Genomic DNA, 19,045 nt, shown 5'->3' on the forward strand with positions numbered 1-19,045 from the left:
CTCCTGTTGTGCAAGCTTGGTGCTGCAGCCCTCCCCAGGCACCATTTGTTAGGGAGATGAGGCTTCAGCCCTGTGCAGCGAGGACAGAAAAGAAGGACATGCCCCCACACAGCTGGGGGGGATGCTGGAGTTCAGCCCCATGGCTGCAGGGAAGGGGGGCTGTGGCTGCTCCATAGGGGCCCCCGGCCACTCTCCCTCCCCACCCCTCTTTTGGCAGGGATGGCAAGGCAAGCAGGCTGCTTCCAGCCCTGGGATGCCCATGGCCTGATCGCATCTGCATCCCGCACCGGGACAGATTTGCGGTCTCAGAGTTAGGCAGTACAAACTGTGGCAGTGTGGCTTCTTGCTTTTCTGCGCCTTTTGTTCTTTATTTGCTTTTCTCCAACGTGAATGCGGGGGAACAATCTGTTCTCCTCTTTATTTCAAATATGCTAAATATTACTTAAATACTTTATATGTCTGCTGCCTAGGAAAATATCAATGATATAAATATTGTACTCTAAGTGTGCTCTTAAGACTTATTATTCTATACCTATAGAAGTTAATTGTGTTAAAGCTGATCACATGTATTTTTAGTACAACCTCAAAATCCCTAAGCAAAAGGCATTGCCATGCAGTGGTGAATCTGGATAAACAATCTTTAGCAGGGCACTGTTGTGAAATTGCGTATCATGGTATCTTCTAGTTGGCCTTTGTTCAGAACTTGGTGGTGTGCTGTATATTGATGTAGCTATATCAAGGGATGCGCTATCTTACTGATCTAGTGGTTATCCTAAAATGGAAATTATTTCAACACAGAAAAAATGGTTGATAGCAACATCTTAGTTTCAGGGAGAAATTAAGATAATGTTTTTCCTTACTTTCATTTAAGTGGGTTTCTCTACAAGTCCTTTAGCTGGCTGTGAAGCATCAAGGCAATTTTTGTTGTTGTTGTTCATGTACTATTAAGTACTCAAGAGGAAAAAATAGATCTAGTTTAGCATGCAGCTCTTTGAACATTACTTGTGCTTGAAACTAAATACCAAGGTTAATACTGGAGATCAAACTTTGAAAATCCACCCCTAGATTTACCTGTGCATTTTCTTATTCTTATGGGCATATTAGTATCTTTGTTTGGAGAATTTGTCTCTAAGGTAATTTGTGAGCCTGTGCAAAAGAATGTGTTTCTGTTTGAAAATGCTAAAACTGCCTATCTTCACTGAGGCAACTGAATTGCTGTTAGTGTTAGCTTTCAATATTATTTCAGCTGTATTAATTGATGGAATTGCCAACTGTGCAAAACTAGTTTTGAAGTGATTAATTTAGTTAATACTATTTTAGCATTACATAGCACTGTTCGTCCAGTGATGTCAAAACACTTACAGATATTAAGTAAGCCTCACAACTCTCCTGTGAGGTAGGTATACTGAAGTATTATTATCCCCATTTTGCAGTCGGGGAAACTGAGGTCCAGAAGGATTTTGTGACTTGCCCAAAATCAGGGAGCTAATGGAAGAGCTAGAGTCAGAAGCCAGGAGTCCCAATGTTTATCCATCGCTCCAACCAGTAGGCTGGCTTACTTGGACTACCCATAAATAACAAAGTTTGTGAGATATGTACATGACACTACCACCAGAATAAGCAGAAACAATTTTGCCCTGCTTATAGCAAAGCAGAAAAATGGCAAAAGCTTCACCCTAGAGCAAATTTGTAGAGTTTCACATTTCCTATACAAATGCTCACTGTAAGTTTTCAATTTGCTTTACAAGAGCTTGACTGTACGTACTGGTAACATCCTGGTATAACTTAGCATTAAAATCCCTCTGTCTTAGCGTTATGGAATTAATCCTCAAAAGAAATTTAATTCACATCAAGTTATTTAGGATTTAAAGTATTTCCATTAAGGATCATTTACACAAATCTCTAAAGGTAACTTCATAAAAATAGAAATTGATGATTAAAAAAAAAAAACCCAAACAAACATTATCCCTTTTTTAGTGAATAATGCAAGTGAATTGCTTGTTTTGTCCTTTTGCCAATGTACTCTTATGTAGACATACAAACAGGATACTGTCTCGAGGTACTTTCAGTTCATGATACTTCCCAATCCCTGATAAGATACTTCTTTGCAGCAGGATGCCCTGCACAAAGTTTTACCTGAAATGGGACAATGAAATATAACTCCTACATTTCTCCTCAGGTATGTAGGTGTTTCAGGAAGACATAAAGAGGGAAGGTTATATAGAGTGTTCTCCATGCCTCAAAACACCCCCATGGCTAACAAGTTTTATATTATAACAAATTTGTACAGTAGAAAACAGGACATAAAAATATTTCCAGAAAGTGGCTTTAAAAGTACTATAAATAGTAAGTTTGGCTAATCTTTCAATTTAAGGAGTTTGGGGACAGTTTTAAGTATTCTTATCCCCCCCCCGCCTTATTCACAGTAAATTTAGTGTGCTTGTGGCCTAATGAACAGCCCATACACATACAGGGACCATTTCGGCGGGATTATATGACAAGAGAAGGACCTGTTAGTTGCACAAGCAAGCCAATTTTGTCTCCTTCAAAAACCTCTTGGAATCCTTCCTGATGCTCTGGGTCCCATTATGGCATTCCCTTTCTACCCAACCCACACCCTCAAACAATTATTCACTTTTTTGCCACGTCCTGCAAAAATGATTTTGCCTAAGCCCTGCCCAAGTGATGGTAACAAATAGAAAAAGTCCAAGAAAGCAGCAGCACAAAACTCTCAGACTTTCTAAAACTGGGAAAACAATAATTTTCCTCCTTTTATGCTGTGGCTTGTTTCATCTTCCTTTGTCTTGTCATATAATAGGAATAATGTTCATGTTGTGGGCAAGTGCTTGTGATTAGTGGCCCCACAGTTATTTAACCTCTGCAAAGGCCATACATACAACATATGTTCCTTGTGAATATTATACCTTGCCTATTGACTAGTACTTCATTTCACCTGGCCATGATATAGGGTCTGTGTAAACAATCAGCAGAACCTGCAACCACGGTTCTGTTGTGAACACTATCAGTAACACTTTATATATGTGTGTGTACATATATATATGAATTTACATATATATGTATGTATATAAATCAGTCCTGTAAATACCTGTGGCATGCATGTGTATGCACAGGAGAAATGTTACATTCTATTAATGGTAAGGCATATTATTAGATAGGCAATATTGGCAATTATTTTAGCTTTTATCTTGATTCGTTGTGTTGCTGTTGATCGCGTGCTGCCAGAGGATCTTTAAGGATGATGGGGACGGGAAGAGGCCACTTGAAGGTTTATTGCACACGGCGGCAGTAGTAGCCCAAAACTTTGCACTTCTCACACAGATGCTGGGGATGTTCTTTGCTCTGATCCGAAACATCCAGGCCATCCGGCTTTTCCAGGGGTCTCTGCAGTGAAGAGAAGGAAATCAGCTTAGATCCAAGGTTTTGTCACTCGTGCTCTTTACTACGCGTGTGAAGCCTACTTCTATGCTTAACTGCGTTTTCTCCTAATAATTATAAAGGTACTGTATCCCTTTCCTGAAGGGATGAAATATTTTTTTAAGCTCTTCAGCACCGCATTGGTTCGGAGTGGCCTCACAAATTAACATCATTGTTCTTCATAAAGGTGGTGGTAACTTTGTTGTAGAAAAATTACTAAAAGACTGACTATATTTGTAAAAGCAGTAACAGAGAAGAGTTCATTCTCTTGGCTCCAGTAACTGAGATGTCCCAAAGGCATCAGCACCTCAAGCATGGGAATCCCATCACCCACCAATGTTAGGACTAGCTGCTACAAGAAAACTGACTTAACCATGCACAGATATTGCATAGCTAAATGAGGTTTTCCCAATACTCAGTTCCATATTTCTGAGGCTGAAACTTTTGAAGTAGAGCAGCTGCAAAGCTATTAATAATAACAAACAAAAACCCAAACAAAAAGCCCCCAATTTCACAACACAACCATTTCTCCTGAACCTGAGTAATAAATTGACTATGTATTTCTAATAATATTTGTGAAATCAGGGGGCTGGAGGTAGATTTGGCTAAATGAGGGAGTGAAACTGACTGGTTTGGGTTTTTGTAGTAGATCTTTGGTTTTTAATTTTCCATGGCACATAAATGGTTTCACAGTAATTCTGAAAATAAAATACGCATGTTAAATATTGCAGTAAGGCTAAGTGTTTGGCAAGTCTAACACTGAGAGAGCTGATAGTGATGTGAGGTAGGACATCATAAAGTGCACCATTTGTTTGGAAAAAACCCAAAACAAACAAAAAACCCAAACTCCCTAACACGTAATTTCTCTGTTTTGGTGACATAGACCTGAAAGACTATTTCATTGCACAGTGCCTTCTTAGGAAGACAGCAGTTCTTCTATGGGACTGTGGTAGAGACAGCATGTGGTGAGAAATCTGAAAACAATCCATAAGCTTCTCACTGTTCTCACAGGAATACTAGACTCTTGTTTATCTCTTCAAAATATGATTCTTGGAGCAGGAGGTGGATAAATACAAATTACAAAATTATGGCCATCTATCTTTTCACACCTTTTCTAAATCCTGAAGACTTTCCTTTAGCTGCAAAATCTTAAAGTACACCTGATCACCTCAGTTTTCATTTACAAGTTCTTCATTCCAAAGCCACCCACCTGAGGCCCTGGATAGGAAGAACAGAGACATTCAAAATTTTTTTTTGGCTGTGTAACACTGTGAGAACAGCTCATAATCCAGGGAATAGAACAGTTTCTCATCTTACTGAATAGCTAAAATGAGACAAAATATATTCTATTATTCTGAACAAGGGATGTATGGAAATTCTTGCTTGGTTGTATTGAATTATAAGTGCAACACTCTTACTATATTGCACAGCTAGGAAAAACAATATATGGGCGTAATTCAGTGGTGCTTGCCAATAGTTTTCTTACTGAGTCAATGTTCTTACCCGTGATACTGCCTGCAGTTTGTCTATCCTGGGCCACACACTATATGTCTTCAACTTGAGTTACAATTTAATTGCAAATTGGATTTCCTCTATCAGGTAGGAGGTAAGGAGAGTGATGGACCCCTCATCTCATCTAAATCCTTTAACGTTCCCCTGCAACCTCGCTGCGCTTTGACTTGTTGGAAGTCAGTATGTTCGGATTTGGGATCAGAACCAGCAATGATGTTTCTAGGCTTGCAACCCAGCTACTGGTGCAGACAGTGCTTCTGCCACAACAGCGACAAGCTGAGTAAGTCTATTGGGTCAGAAAAACTGCTCTTCTGCCTTTTCTACCACTTATTCCACCAACATCTGCCCATGAATTTTCTTCAAGAATTTGCATTACGTAAATGTTGTCAAAGATGATGCTTGGGTTCAGGAGTCCCAGGAGTTAAATTCTCCATTGAGAAGCATAAATTTAGTTCTGAAATGCTACACTTAAAACAGGCTATTTGACTCAGCTCTGATTGCTTGTACATGCTAGCTGTGCTCTGATTAAAGAGAAAAAATACAGCAGTTATCATGTTTATTGATATAAGCCAGATTTTTTTTTTTTAATACACAAGGCCTTGGGAATAATTTTTCCTGGAAATAGTGCAAAGGACATTGGGAATGCCTTGAAGCGCCAAGAGTTTTTGGACAGTTTTCAGAAACAATAGCTCTCTGTGGTTTGCTTTCCCCCTGCGTTGATTGAGCTCAGCTTTTTGGCCTGCAAAGGATTTTGATTTCAGAAATGTTATTGTTACCAGCGCGTTACGACACGGAGGCTGGGGAGAGAGGGGTTACAAATGCAGGAAAGCAGGTTGCCAAGGGCCAGCTGGAAGAAGTGGAGCTGAGCAGAGCCTGGGCTACATTTCTGGTGAGGCGGTGGAGGGCTGAGGCTTCAAAAATGGTAGTGTGCTCGCATACTTTGTGTCCTAGAAAACCACTTTAATCCAACTTTTGCATAAAATGAAGTCCCAGCTTATCTCTGTTTGGTGTTTTCTCTTCATGGGTTTCTTGTAAGGCAAAAAAATGCCTTCAAACACCCTGAGAAGCAACTGTTCTGTCCTGCTGCTATTCGTCTGTTACTAATTGTGGAGGACTTTGAAGTAATAACCTGACACCCTTGCAACCTTTCTCACACCATGCTAAAAGGGTAGGACCATTAGATAGCCACAGAGCTGTATGTCCATCAAGGTTGGACTTACTTGGCACAGGATGACCTCGGACAATTCTCACCAGCTTTGGTGTGGTGGAAGGTAGAAGCAGAGGGAAAGGAGGAGATGCTGGCACAGGAAGGATAGAGCAGGGCTGGGCTGCTCACACTGCATATAGTTTTGGGGATTGCCTGTATAAGTTAGGGGCTTGCCTGAATTATGTGGAAGACTCAAATTGCTGAGGAGGCTGCAAGAGTTCTGTGCTGCTGCCGAGAAGCTGGTAGGAAGAAAACTCAGCCATGTGTTTAGAGAGGGTGTTGAGAAGGGGACAGGCTATTTGGCTGAAAAATTCCTTTTCTTAAAAAGAGGTGAAATGAAGCTTGTAAAACAGCAGAAAATCCCGTTATGTTTCTCTGGGAAAGGTATGCTTATTTCCATTAAATAGTTTAAATATAATAGTTCAATTTTCATTGTTGTTTTTTAAATGCAAGCATCCAGGATTTGGCAGTTTGTATTTTTAGTAAAAAGTACAGGGATGGGCACTCTTACACTCTTCACTTTTGTGCGCCTTTCTTTAATTTTCTCCTGGTAGTTACCGCGTGGAAATAATCTTGTGCAGCTCTACCAGGAAAGCATTTGATGGTAGTGACTAAAGCTGTTGCCTCAGGGGAATGAAGCTGAAATTTAAATTTATATAGCAATTCCTGTCCTGCAAATTAACTTTTGATTGTGAACTATTGCTGTCTCAGTCTACATGTGGGGAATGAACTCTGCATTCTCCACAAGTCAGTTAAAAACCCAAAAGCCTCAAAACCAAAAGCTCACCCTTATGAAGCGTTAGGTGTCAGAGAAAACATCACTAGGATATCCTTGAGGAAAACTGCTTCTGCTAAGCAGCAGAACGGAATAATGGAGCTGCTTATGTTTGTATGCAGACGATTAAATTTTTTCTGCTGTAGAATGGAACAATGTGATTGCACCACTGATGGATAAAGGACTGCAATAAAATTGAAATGTAAGAAAACACAAAATTTTCTGGACTCATTACCTCAAGTCTTAATGGAACAAATGAGATGATTAAATGATAGATTAGATATGTGAACAGAAATGGGTTTTACAACTATAGCTGTTAGGTTAACAGTCTTAAGGAGCCATAGCTAGCTATGCTTCTCTCAAGACACACAAGCTATGATGAATTTGTAAGTTTTTAGTCCAATCATAAATTATGCACTGGGGGAAAAGGACGCAATGCAGTGTGCATTCTTAAGCAGCAGACCCTCTGCTTTTGTGTCTCCCTGGGGGAAACAGGGATGTTAACAAGGCTCTCTGTCGCTGTGGATCTGAGAGGCAGTGATGGTAAGACTGCAGATCAGAGGCATGATGCTCAGAGAGAGCAAGCAGCCTCTGTCAGCAGCATGCCTCTGGGACAGGCCAGCTAGGAATGAATGATAACTGCATGAGCTAAATGGCAAAAACCTCTTTTTAGAGTTCAGAGAAGCAGCAGTGTGGGGTGATCTGTATTCCCACTGCTGGAGCACACAAGTATGGGCATGCTGGACAGGGTTTATTGAATCTAAAGAGTGAAAAGATCATACTTGTAGGCCTGAAACTGTTGAAAAGTTTATTTGGCTTGAGTGATCACACACATCCCTCCCCAGAGAGAGAAGAGAGGTGGCTGTGGATGCACCCGGGTGTGGGAATTGTGATGGGACCACTGCATTGCCCATGGAAGTAATAGCTTGGATATCATGAAGAATGTATTTACATACTAAATTATTTCCAGTCCAACAGTAAATTCCTGACAGCTGGAAGAAAATAGTGTCCAAGAGGACAAGTCGGTCACCAGATGGCTGGTTCTGCACCAGTGCAACAGCTGTCATCACAAACAGCAGTGGAGTTAGCCACAAAGTCAGAGAAGAAGCCTTGATAAGAGGCCAGCGAGGAAGTAACCACAGGCACAGATGTTGCCGCTGTAGCGGGCGGGGGAAGAAAATAAGAATTCAAAGCTTGGCATCTGGACTGTTAGAGCACCAAAAATGCTGGTGAATGGCTATAAGGAATGGCTCTGTTGCTGGAGCAGGGTAAGAAGGAGCATAAATAACTAGAAAATCCAAATTCCTTGGAAGAGTAAGAGGTAGGTTTAAGTCCCATGTGAGACTTCTGTTTATGTTTGGAGTAGCTAAAGTAACTACCCAGGAAACGGCTTTTGGAATATCCATAGAGCAGCTTTGTCAGGGTAGTTCTTTGGTCTCCTATTCCTCAGTAAGGCTTGAGCTCAACTGTGTTCCAATTTTTGCCCAATGTCCTGTGAATTCCTATAAGCACTCCCATGGGGAGGTCTACCGCTTGAGGGATGCGGTGGAAATGCATAAGGAGGAACCCAGTGGCACAATTTAGTCACAAAACCAAAAATGCATACAGAGCTTCCTTGGGACAAGGAGCAGTTCCACAGCTCAGGTGTGAGAGCCACCTGATTGCCCACTTAGTGGATGAGGAATTGGGGAATGAATGGCAGCAGCCCTGCTATCAGGCTCATGTGTTACTTCTTGTAATACATGCTCCACCATCTCTTTTAAATGCAGAGATTTAAAGCTGTATTTATAGAGCACTCTGAAGTATATACACAGCTGTAAAATTGCTGAGAAGACTTTTCCTGCCCCAGAGAGATTAAAAGCTCATTCTCACAGATAGGGTATGTGGCGTAAGAGCACAGGGCTCAATTGAGACATGGAGAATTGGCACAGGATCATTTCCTGGAGTGAAACGAGCCTTCAGGAACAAAGAGCAGGTGGCAGGGAAGTGTGGCTGCTCTCCTCTCCAGGGACTCACTAATGAAAGGTATGCATAGGAAATCAAGATGTGAGCATAGCTGCACAAGCCATCCACAGACCCAGCATATGTGCTTGAATGGCTATCCAGAGTGGAGATGATTATCTTCAGTACTCTGATATTATTACCTGAGCCAGTTACATGGGAGTACTCAGGCATGAACCATCCCTTGTGAGACAATGTGGACAAGCCCTACAGGACTGCAGAGTCCATAGACTGAGGAAAGTAACTGGGGAAGGTGAGAGAGATGGAGAAGAGGGTGAGCCTGGGAATTGAGAATAAGATCCTAATTCACTGCAATGAATGTCAAGCAATCCTGAATCTAAGGATTTCATTTTTTTCGCCTACATTGGACAAAAGCATCCTAATCTCCAATATTCAGGATGGTGTAGCAAAGCTTGGTGGCCCATGTAGTTATATTTCAGCTGTTGAATAGACTCTACAGAGGTTGATTTATTGGGTGAGAAACTGGGGGGATGCAGAGATACTTACTTGGCGGTACCAGAGGATGGAAAAGTATCCTCAGAGGCGGTTGCTGTGTCTTGTCCTGTATCCACACCTTCCTATAAGTGCCGCCTACTGCCCAGGATCAGATGTGGAATAGGGGAGTTTGATGTGATCTGGTGTGAGTTTTCATTCTGTATTGATTCCCAATAGTGGAGACTTTTATAATATGTCCTCACCAGGGAAATGTGGCACCTGACTGGTTTTAGACATGGTCTGAGTTGTTTGCAATTAAGTAATTTTTGTAGTTTTGGAGTCTCTTGTAACTTGACATAAGGGGATGTCAAGATAAGGTAGCATCTTTTCTTAATGAATTGTTTAAGCTGGAAAAACTGTCTAATGGAAGATTCAGGTGACAGTGAAAATGCTCTAATCCCATATAATGAAGGCAATAGGAGCACATAATTAGCTGAGGATATCCACTAATGCACTGAGAGGGGAAACAATTGATTGCTAAAAGCTTCTAGAAGTGTATAGGAACTCAAACGTGAATGAGGACTCTCCTATGGTGGGTGCCAACAAAGTAATCAAAATCAAAAGAATAAATAGGAAATATAGACAGAAAATGTTAAGGTGGTGTAGCAGTGCTAGTCAAAAAACCCCAAACTACTAAATCTTATGTGCACAATAAAATTTTTTATACTTTAATTCTCAAACTAGAAATCTTGGACTCTTACTGAATATATCTTACTGTGTTTTCACAAAATATAGTCATTAGTGTAAGAGCACTGGTGACTGGGTAGAGCATATTTTCCAAAATGCTGCAGAATAACACCACACAGATGAATGTTGATAAATGTTTAGAGAGAGTCTGATGTGGAGCTGGATGCTTGGACAAAAAACATGTATGGGTTAGCAAACATTAGGCTCTGTCAGGATGCAGCGCTGACCTCGCGCAGCCTAAGTTAACTCTCCTTTGCTGTTGGCTCTGTGCATGAACTGATGCTGTTTTCTTTACTGTCTGGCTATTGCTGGTATGTTTAATCAGAAGCAGTACAGGGCACCTCTGGAAGAATGAAAAAGAATAGAAAGAATGACAATAGTAACACTAAGAAATAGAAGCTGATGGAGATGAGGCAGAGACAACAGGATGTAAAATCTTTCAACTCAAAGTTTTAAGTTCAAATTTTGGAAAGGAGCACTGGTGACTGGCTGCAAGTTATTTACATCTGAAAGCCTAGTTGAAGCGCACTCTTGAAGATCTCAAATAGCTGCAATACCCACTGGTGGGACATGAACACAGGGATAGATAAGAAGAGCAAAGCTCTTCCACATCCTCAGTATGGTGCTGTGGGAAGCCTGTGCTGCACATGCTGTGATTTTTCCCTGGTAAACACCATGTATATGGCTCCAAGGCAAGCACAGCTTATAGAAGCACTGTAGATTGCAACCCTTCTATATTGTGTCTTTGCCTTTAGTACTGCTATGCAGATTAGATTCCTCTAGCTCTGCCACGAGGGGCAACTCTGCCCAAGGGACTACTTACAAACGTTCTTTACTAAAAAATATACTTATTCCCACGTCTATAATGCCTCTCATATAGTGTGGATGGGATACCTCTTGAGTGATTTCTTGTGACACTTTGAACAGTAACATGAATGATGGAAAGAATTTAGAAGAACAAGGTAAATATTTATAAACTCATGTTATAAATCAGTGGTCTTGTAATTTCTCTCACCCTCAAGACTGTACTTCCATGCATGTGATAAATGATTTCATTGCCCAGCCTGGATTTTGGTGCAGTTGTCTACACAAGCTGTCTAAACAGTGGCAAGGAACCAGAGACCTTTGGAAGCTTTGAGATTGTCTCATGTAAGTTAGTGAAAGAAAATTGCCTAGCTTTCCTTCCATATATATGCTTCCACAAAAAAAAGGTCCTTGCTTTTTTCCTCATTTGCAACATAGTTTCCAGTCACAGTTTTGCCAGGGAAAGTAGACTGCAGTTTCTAAAGATGACCTCTTGTTTTCAGGTTTGGAATCAGAGTGGCATTAGCCCAGGGAAAGGGGAATTGATCACATCATCTCAACTAGCCAACAAAAATAAAGCTATTCACTAGCTCAGCCAGGGAATTCTACAAGTTCATTGTAAAGCAGAACAATTCCTATGATAGAAAGAAGGGATGATCATCTTGTAGTGAAGTATGTCAAGTTTAAACCAAGGCTTCTGCCACAAGCGTGGCAGGCTTCAAACACTACGTTTTAACTGCAATTCATACTGTTTCAAGATATTAGCAATTCTAAATCAATATTTTGGCTGCATATTGGAATGCAATGTTGTTGTAGAGACTGAGCCAAATCTTGCCCTTGGAATTAGATGGAATATGCATATGTGCATGTATAGTTGATTTGATGTTTCTGGGTGGGATAAAGCTTAATAAACTTATTTGCATCTCCTCTTCCTGCTTGTTGCAATGAATTTCAATATTGCTCTGCCTTTTCATCATAATAAAGTCACAGTATCCTCCTTTAGGACTCTTTTTCCTGACAGCCACCCCTCCAAAATCTCATGACATGGTCTGAAGTGTTCCTTAAGAGACCATGGAAAGAGCTTCTTATAGGAATTTTGTAAGCACTTAGGTAGCTAATGAGACACCTAAGGCTCCTGATGGAATTTCCTTTGCACCTATTGCAAGTACATGCAAATGATCTGTCTATGGTTTGAGCAGTCTCTGAGTGGGCAGCAGGTAACTCGACCCATGCAGAGCTCTATTTATTACTAAGTTTCAGCTAGGCTGAATTATACCTGAGGCAAATCACACCTTCCAAACTCTTTTAAAATAATTCTCACCTTTTCCATCCACAATTTTCTGCAATATTGCAAAATCCCCCTCAAATTTTTCCATGATGGCCAAATTTATTTTTCATGGGGTTGTCAAAAGTGACTTTCTGTACGAGAAGTCAGCTTTGACAGCCAGTCTGTGGCCTGATTTGTCGGGCAAACAAGGGGTATGAGCTCATGCAGTTGGTCTGTCTGTCTCCCACTAAAGATCACTGAACTGGCTGACTGCTTGTGACCACATCTGGTGGGATACAAGCAGGAACTGACAGTTTTCCCATCATGAGCTGGAAATGCAGGAAATTATCTCAAGGGATAGATGCAACTGCAATCTGCAGGGAGGAGGAAGGCAGGCTGTGTGTACCGTATGAGCTGCGGCTGACAGGATGGCAGATACAGCTTTCCTAGCAGAGCTACTTCTTAGACTTGACCCTTTCAGCTTAATAAAAGGCTTTCTCTTGAAATTGTTTGCTTGGACATCACTTGGTATTATGGAAATGGAGAAACCTCTCTTTAACCAGGCTGTCTTGCTTTACTGTCATTAACCAAGGAATTCTGTAGGCAAGAGTCATCTTAGTGTTGTTCTCTTTTATCACTAATCTCTATAAATTAGACATTGCCCCTTGACCAAACCCAATCTTATTTCAGTAGGTGAAAAAAGTAGTACGCATGTGAAATAACTCCACTGACACCACTGCAATGAAACTTTAAACTGGTGTAAATAGGAAAAGAATCAGAAGAACTAGGAGGCCCATTGCTCCTGCTGAACTTGTTTTACTCCATCTGAAATTATAAGGCCCCACAGTCTGTTTCTATAATAAAGGCAGGTAAAGATTTTGTTTTGGAGGTGTTTTTACTAGAAGATAGGACATTTGAATTTTGCAACTCTGATGATGCCAGCCCAGATTTCCAGGACTGACAACAGCAGCTCATCTGGGGAACAATTTTTTTGTGACATATTGTAGTCCCCGTCAAGTCCTGTTTAAGTCTTACCCACACTTTACAAAGTGAAGAACATGCCTAGTTCCAAGCCTGTATGCCAGCAGGTCTGTACTTCTCCTACCTGTTTGTGAGGATAAACATTAATGTGGCACTTGATACATTCTTGTCCCATGTTAGCCCAGGAGTTTCCACTCATCCATTTTCTCTTGCATTTGGGGCACTTATATTCACCAAAACAGCGTTTCTTGCCCTGGTATGGAGTCAGGCCTTCTCCTTTTGGACGAGCCTACAAAACAAAGGGAAGTAGCAATGAATGACCAACAAGGGGTGTGTGGGAAGTAGTAGAAAAGTTAAGAGTTTTTTAATTAGGAAACTTTGGGCAAAAGATAAGGGAGGCAGACATGAAGGTCATAGCCCCTTAATGAAGAGTTCATAAGTTGAAGCTAGAGTTTAACAGTTCTGAGAGTTACTTCTGTAAGAAGTATTCAAAAGATCAAGAAGATTTGTAACACTTGTGACACATAGTATTTAGAAATATGCCCCTGTGCTTTTTGCAATGAATAGTTTTAATACCCATTTCAATATAAAATAATCTCTCTTGAGTACATATTGTTAGTATTATATATAGCATCTGGAGAAGTAGCTCACTAGTAAAGGACAGTATTTCTTAACTAGATTCTTGTCTGTTCCCCACTAGAACCTATCATTAAGAAAACATAATTCAGCTTTCACAGCCTCTGAACAATGAAATATTGGCAATTCATTAGTATGTGGATACGCACTAGTATATGGGAGTGCACAAACTGGAATTGAGTATGAAGGAAAGACATGTTTTTGATTAGTGGAAATGATTAATTACATGAACATCAGTTGGTTTCTTGCTTGTGGTAAATGGTTTCATTGATTTCTACATTTTGATGGAAATAGGAAGGGATTCTCAAATGGACTGTTGTGATGTCTAAATGTTAAATGCCCCCTGAAGAAAGCCTTTTTATCTAGGGAAGCTAACAGAGTAGACAATGACCTTATGCAAGTCCTGGTTTTATTTTTTTCTAAATACACTAGCTAAAACTGTGTTGTACTAACAAAAGTATAGTAAGGTACATAATATGCTAATGTGTTAAGGTAAAGATGAGTGTTGCACGCAGCTGTCTTAAAGACAGCTGTTAAGATGAAGGTATCTACCCAGAGTCTCTACCAGGTGTTGAAATACAGCCCATGTTGTTTATTGTCGCCTGGAGGGAGATATTTTGCCTGTGTAGTGGCAGAATGGCATGATCACCTATCAAAGGATTCTTTGTCATATATTTATATGCCATGCCTCTGTGGCTTTTTTTTTTTTAAGGTTCACAGATTAGGTTTACAAAAGTTAAATGACCCATCATGCTGGGAAAGGGTTTGTTTTTTGTTTTGGGAGCTTGTATGATTTCTCAGTGCGTAGGTCCAAATTGCTTTCCATGTGAAAACATGGGTTGAAAAAGCAGGTGGTTGGCAGAAGACCTGTGGTTGGCAGGAGCTCTGAGACTAGAGCTCCCGTGGCTGATGGAGATGGTTTTTGCTGTGTTACCCCCCCAGTCACATGTGGGAAAGGAATGTTGAGTGCACTGCAGAAGAGGACCCCAAACCTACTCTGGCCTCTTCTTTTTTTTTTTTTTCTGTTTTCCTCCTTTCCTGTAGTGTCAATAAACAACATTCTCTATTTTTCATGGATATTCCTCAGCATACCCATATTCTTTAAAAGATCAGATGTGGTAGCAACCTCTATTACAAATAGGCAAACATCTATAATAACTTGCTTCATGACACTCAATCTTACAAGTCACTGTAAATATTCTGGACGCAGAGCAAGAATGAAGCTGCCACTAGGACACATATATTTACAGAAGTACTGCACAGAAGAAAAAAAAGTGTTCCTTGGTATAATGAGAAACATTTGGATTTCCATGACTGAATGAGTGCTGGCAGGCACCCACAATGTAATCTTCTGATCCATGGTGTCCCTTGATAAGGATGGGAGATGGTAATTGAATGTAGGGCAGGAAAATGTCAATTTATGGAGACGTCCTTATTCTGGACACTTAATTTGGCTCTGCCTCTAAGGAATTTGTAGCATGACTCAAGTCAGTGTAAGAAGGAGCCACATGCTCTCTTCATTTAGAAATTCTCATGGAATTGGATAGGAACCCTGTGTACAGAGAGCTCCCACGATTAAGAGACATTCCCCTTCCTCCTGAGGCGTCACAGATTGCTTTATCTGTAGTTTCAGTTGGAGCTATGTTATTGAATAGAAGGTAAGGATTATTTCTGATTCTCGGTTTCAGTGGCATTCAACTTAAACTCCTCCTGCAGTCAGACCTGCAAATGCAGCTTCATTACCTCTATGAAGAAGCAGTCCTTTCAGAAAATGTACAGGTCACAGAGCACGTTATTGCCAACAGTAATGGCACTGACTTTGGAGACAGAGCATGCCTGAGAAGTCTTGTAAATATTTACAAACAGGATTTAAACATAACACTCCTCCTGCAATATGTTATGCCAGCCATAAAGAGCATTTAAACATCAGACTCCCACAGCAATATGTTGTGCTAGCCACAGTTCACAGATGGGGAAACTTTCGGAGATGGTCCCTTGGAGTGGGCCGATAACTGCAGGTTTCTCCAGGTCAGGTAGCTGACTTCAGAGACACCAATGCCCTGAAACGCTCTGCCTTCACAAATGCACAGAAGGGCACTGAAGATGGTAGTTGGTAAAGTTCTCTGTGTGCACAGCTGGGCATCAGAAATGGAGGCTTTCCAAATTAGAAGCTACCTTTAAAATCTGGCTTCTCCAACTTGCTCAGTAAATCGGAAGCAGAACCAGGAAAAGAACATAGAAGCCCTGACTCCGGCAGTAATTTCCTGTTATAATTGCTAGACTAAACTTCTGATTTATTTTTATTTTAATTTTTCAGCTGTCACAGCTCCCTCTTCAGTCAGTGACTTTAATTAGTTTGCTGGCAAAGCCACAACATTCTCTGTAGGTGTTTCGCTATGCTGCTTTATGGATGTTTATAGTTTGCCCTAAAGGATATTATTTTCCTTCCCATATCTTCAGTTTCCCAAACTGTGCCCCACAGGGAACTTGGATTCTCAAACAAACAAGGTCATTTTCTGGAGTGAGAAACATCATTAGGAAGCACTGACAGCAGCGAAGGCAACTGTCCAACTCCCTCCACCCTTCAGGTCCAAACAAAACAGATATTTGACAGTATTTGGTGGAAGGCAAAACCTGAGCAAGATACACTAATGGCCTGAGAGGTCTGAGGCTGGGTGTTCTCTTTTTTTTTTTTTTTTTTTGTTCGTGTCTGGCTTCAGCAGCAGCACAGTTGAATTGCATAAACATTTCTGAGAAACAGCCTGCTCCGTGGCACAGCGGCAGCCAGCCCTGCCCGGCAGGGTGCTCCAGCGCCCGGGGGCTCTGCCACAGAGGTGTCTCAGTGCTCATACAGCTGGAGGACAAGAATGGTTCTCATCAAAGGTTTTTCTTAACTAAGTGCCAAAAAAGAGCAAGACGACACATTTTGTCTGCTGGTATTAACCTAAAGGCTCTTATTTTACGAAACGTGGGATTTACCTTGTTTACACCATTAACCTCCCACTCCCTTCCCGCTCCAGCTCAATTTGAATGGTGCTTAATAGTAAACCTTGGTTGCTGTTTAGGTCCTGCAATTCCCTCACTGAGCATTATCTTTTCTTACTCTTTCTGCAGATAGGGATTTATTTATGTTTTAAGTTAACCTGGCAAAGTTATGCCCCTATTCATAAAGGCAAAATATTTTGTTGTTACCATGTTAACGTATGTTGTCCTGTTGCCTTTAGGTCCAGGTAGTCTTTGGCCCAGTTTCTACCCTTGGCTGCAAAAGTTTGGTGGGACATCCATCTTACCATGTTTGAAATAATATCCAAACTAGCTTACAAACTGTAATGTGAACAAAGTTTTTATGTTTTCAGCATTCTTTTTGTCTGGGGAGTTGACAATTTTATGCTTTACACTGATTTGACATGCTTATGTTGTAGAACCAAAGCGTCTGGCATTTCTCCTGCTATGTGACCGTATGGCTCTCCAACAGATACATGTATTTTCATCCAGACATTTCAAAGATTATTTAATGGGGCCAGGACAGGTACGCTTTTGGGGATGATCAAAACCAAACAGATTTTTTTAGAAGGACCAGAAATTAGCTATAACTTGAAGTATGTCTCAATATCCAGACCTAGAACTACACAACAGGTTCTTTGTGCTGCTTCGACTTTGGAAATCGGCAGGGGATTTGCAAGGTTTCCTTCCCCAAGGTACCCCTGTGGTGGGAGCTGTGGCTTCCCTCCTTGTGGCTCTCAGGCACAAATTGAAGCCAGTCTCGGACTGGTGGTGTTAGTGCTGAGCTGAAGGGGATTCCCTCTGGCCTTGAAGTTGGGAAGCAGCATGGATTCTGTCCACCTGCACTTAGCCAAACGCAAGGACCTTGCCCTTCAATTTATGAGACAGTGATACATCACCTTGGTCTTCCAGACAAATGAAATCATCTTTGCAGGTTTACCTAGCCAGTGCACGTGTTTACCTTAGCTAGATCCAATGTATGTACAAAGCCAGTATTTTTGGTGTGGCACAGCAACAAAAATGACATTGCTATTCTATCCTTCGCTGACACCCAGCTGCCTCTGTTTTTTCATCCTCTTCCTTTCTTCAGCCAAAACCACAAATTGGCCATAGTAAGATTTTAAAAGTGTTTAAGTTGAGCTTTTCTGCTGGTAACTGGCCAGCCGAGCGCTCTCTCAAACTATCGGACTGTGCATCTCATGGAGGAATCTGCCAAATTACTTGGCAGTGACGGTCATAATAAAGGACTCTTTGCTTTCCCCAAACAATTCCCTCAAAGTATCAGTTTGCAGAGTCAGCAAAAACCAAACAAAACCCCCTACATGCCCTGCTTAAAACTAGACTTATGATAAACAACAACAGGCAGAGAGTTCCCTCGAAGTGAAATGCGGAGGAACAACGTATTTAACGCTCTTTTTCCCCTCATCTTTCTCCAAGTTTGTGTATTACACAGCTGAAAGGCATACAGCATGGGGAACATGAAGTCAGCATGCCACTGGTAGGTGGGTCCCCTTCCTAGAAGAACTCTGTAGGGCTCTGCTTATAAGGATGCTTCATCAAATAAAGCAGAAAAGCACTAATAGCAAACCACAGCTTGATGCACTGACTGGCTCCCAAGTGTTTTGTAGGAGTGGGAGTGCCAAAGTTTTATTTTGAAATGTGAGCCCTTGGACACTCTCAATTGTAAGGCAGCACAACTAGGAGATGGTGTTAAAAACCCTAGCGCTCTTATTTTGTGCTACTCCACTTGCATAGGTTTGAGAGAAATGAAATTATGATGATAAAGCATACCCAAAGTGTTCCATTGCAAAAGGAAAAAGAAAGTTTTAGGACTGATTTGGTGTACTGGGTGTCCTGGCATCCTAGTCCTGACTCTGGAGCAAGTTGTATGAGTGGGAAATACAATGAAGTCCTCTGACCCTTTCTCAGCTCTGCGCAGGCTGTGTAAAGAATGAAGGCGCACTTGAGTGCTTATGCCAAAATGGCACATAAAAGGGAATCCTTAGATTGGTCAACCTTTTTTCTTTGTCCTTCCTGACTTTTGTATTCACTTAAATCTGAGTGTCAACAGAATCCAGAGACAGACACAAAGGTTGTAAGTTTAGAAAGTGACATCCAGTGTAGCTGGTCTATTTTTCCTTGCTGTGTGTAGTCCATGTTGCTGGTGTATGATATTGCTGATGTGTGACGCTGGAGACTCCTGAGGTATTTAAATGAACTGTTGCTGCATCTTTAATTAGTA

General features: G+C 41.1%; 1 protein-coding gene across 1 annotated transcript in view; it reads right to left on the reverse strand.

Annotated features, from left to right (window-relative positions):
* Nucleotides 1-860: 860 nt before the first annotated feature.
* The window catches only part of ZCCHC24 (zinc finger CCHC-type containing 24), a 112,119-nt gene continuing 93,934 nt past the window's right edge, over nt 861-19,045 (reverse strand). The window contains exons 3-4 of the mRNA XM_075758645.1: nt 13,289-13,453; nt 861-3,402 (exon numbers count right to left, since the gene is read on the reverse strand). Coding sequence (XP_075614760.1) covers nt 3,289-3,402; nt 13,289-13,453 — 279 coding nt within the window. The 3' untranslated portion in view covers nt 861-3,288. The remainder of the gene's footprint in view (nt 3,403-13,288; nt 13,454-19,045) is intronic.

Source organism: Balearica regulorum, chromosome 7, assembly GCF_011004875.1.
Source record: "Balearica regulorum gibbericeps isolate bBalReg1 chromosome 7, bBalReg1.pri, whole genome shotgun sequence".
Classification (NCBI taxonomy): Eukaryota; Metazoa; Chordata; class Aves; order Gruiformes; family Gruidae; genus Balearica; species Balearica regulorum.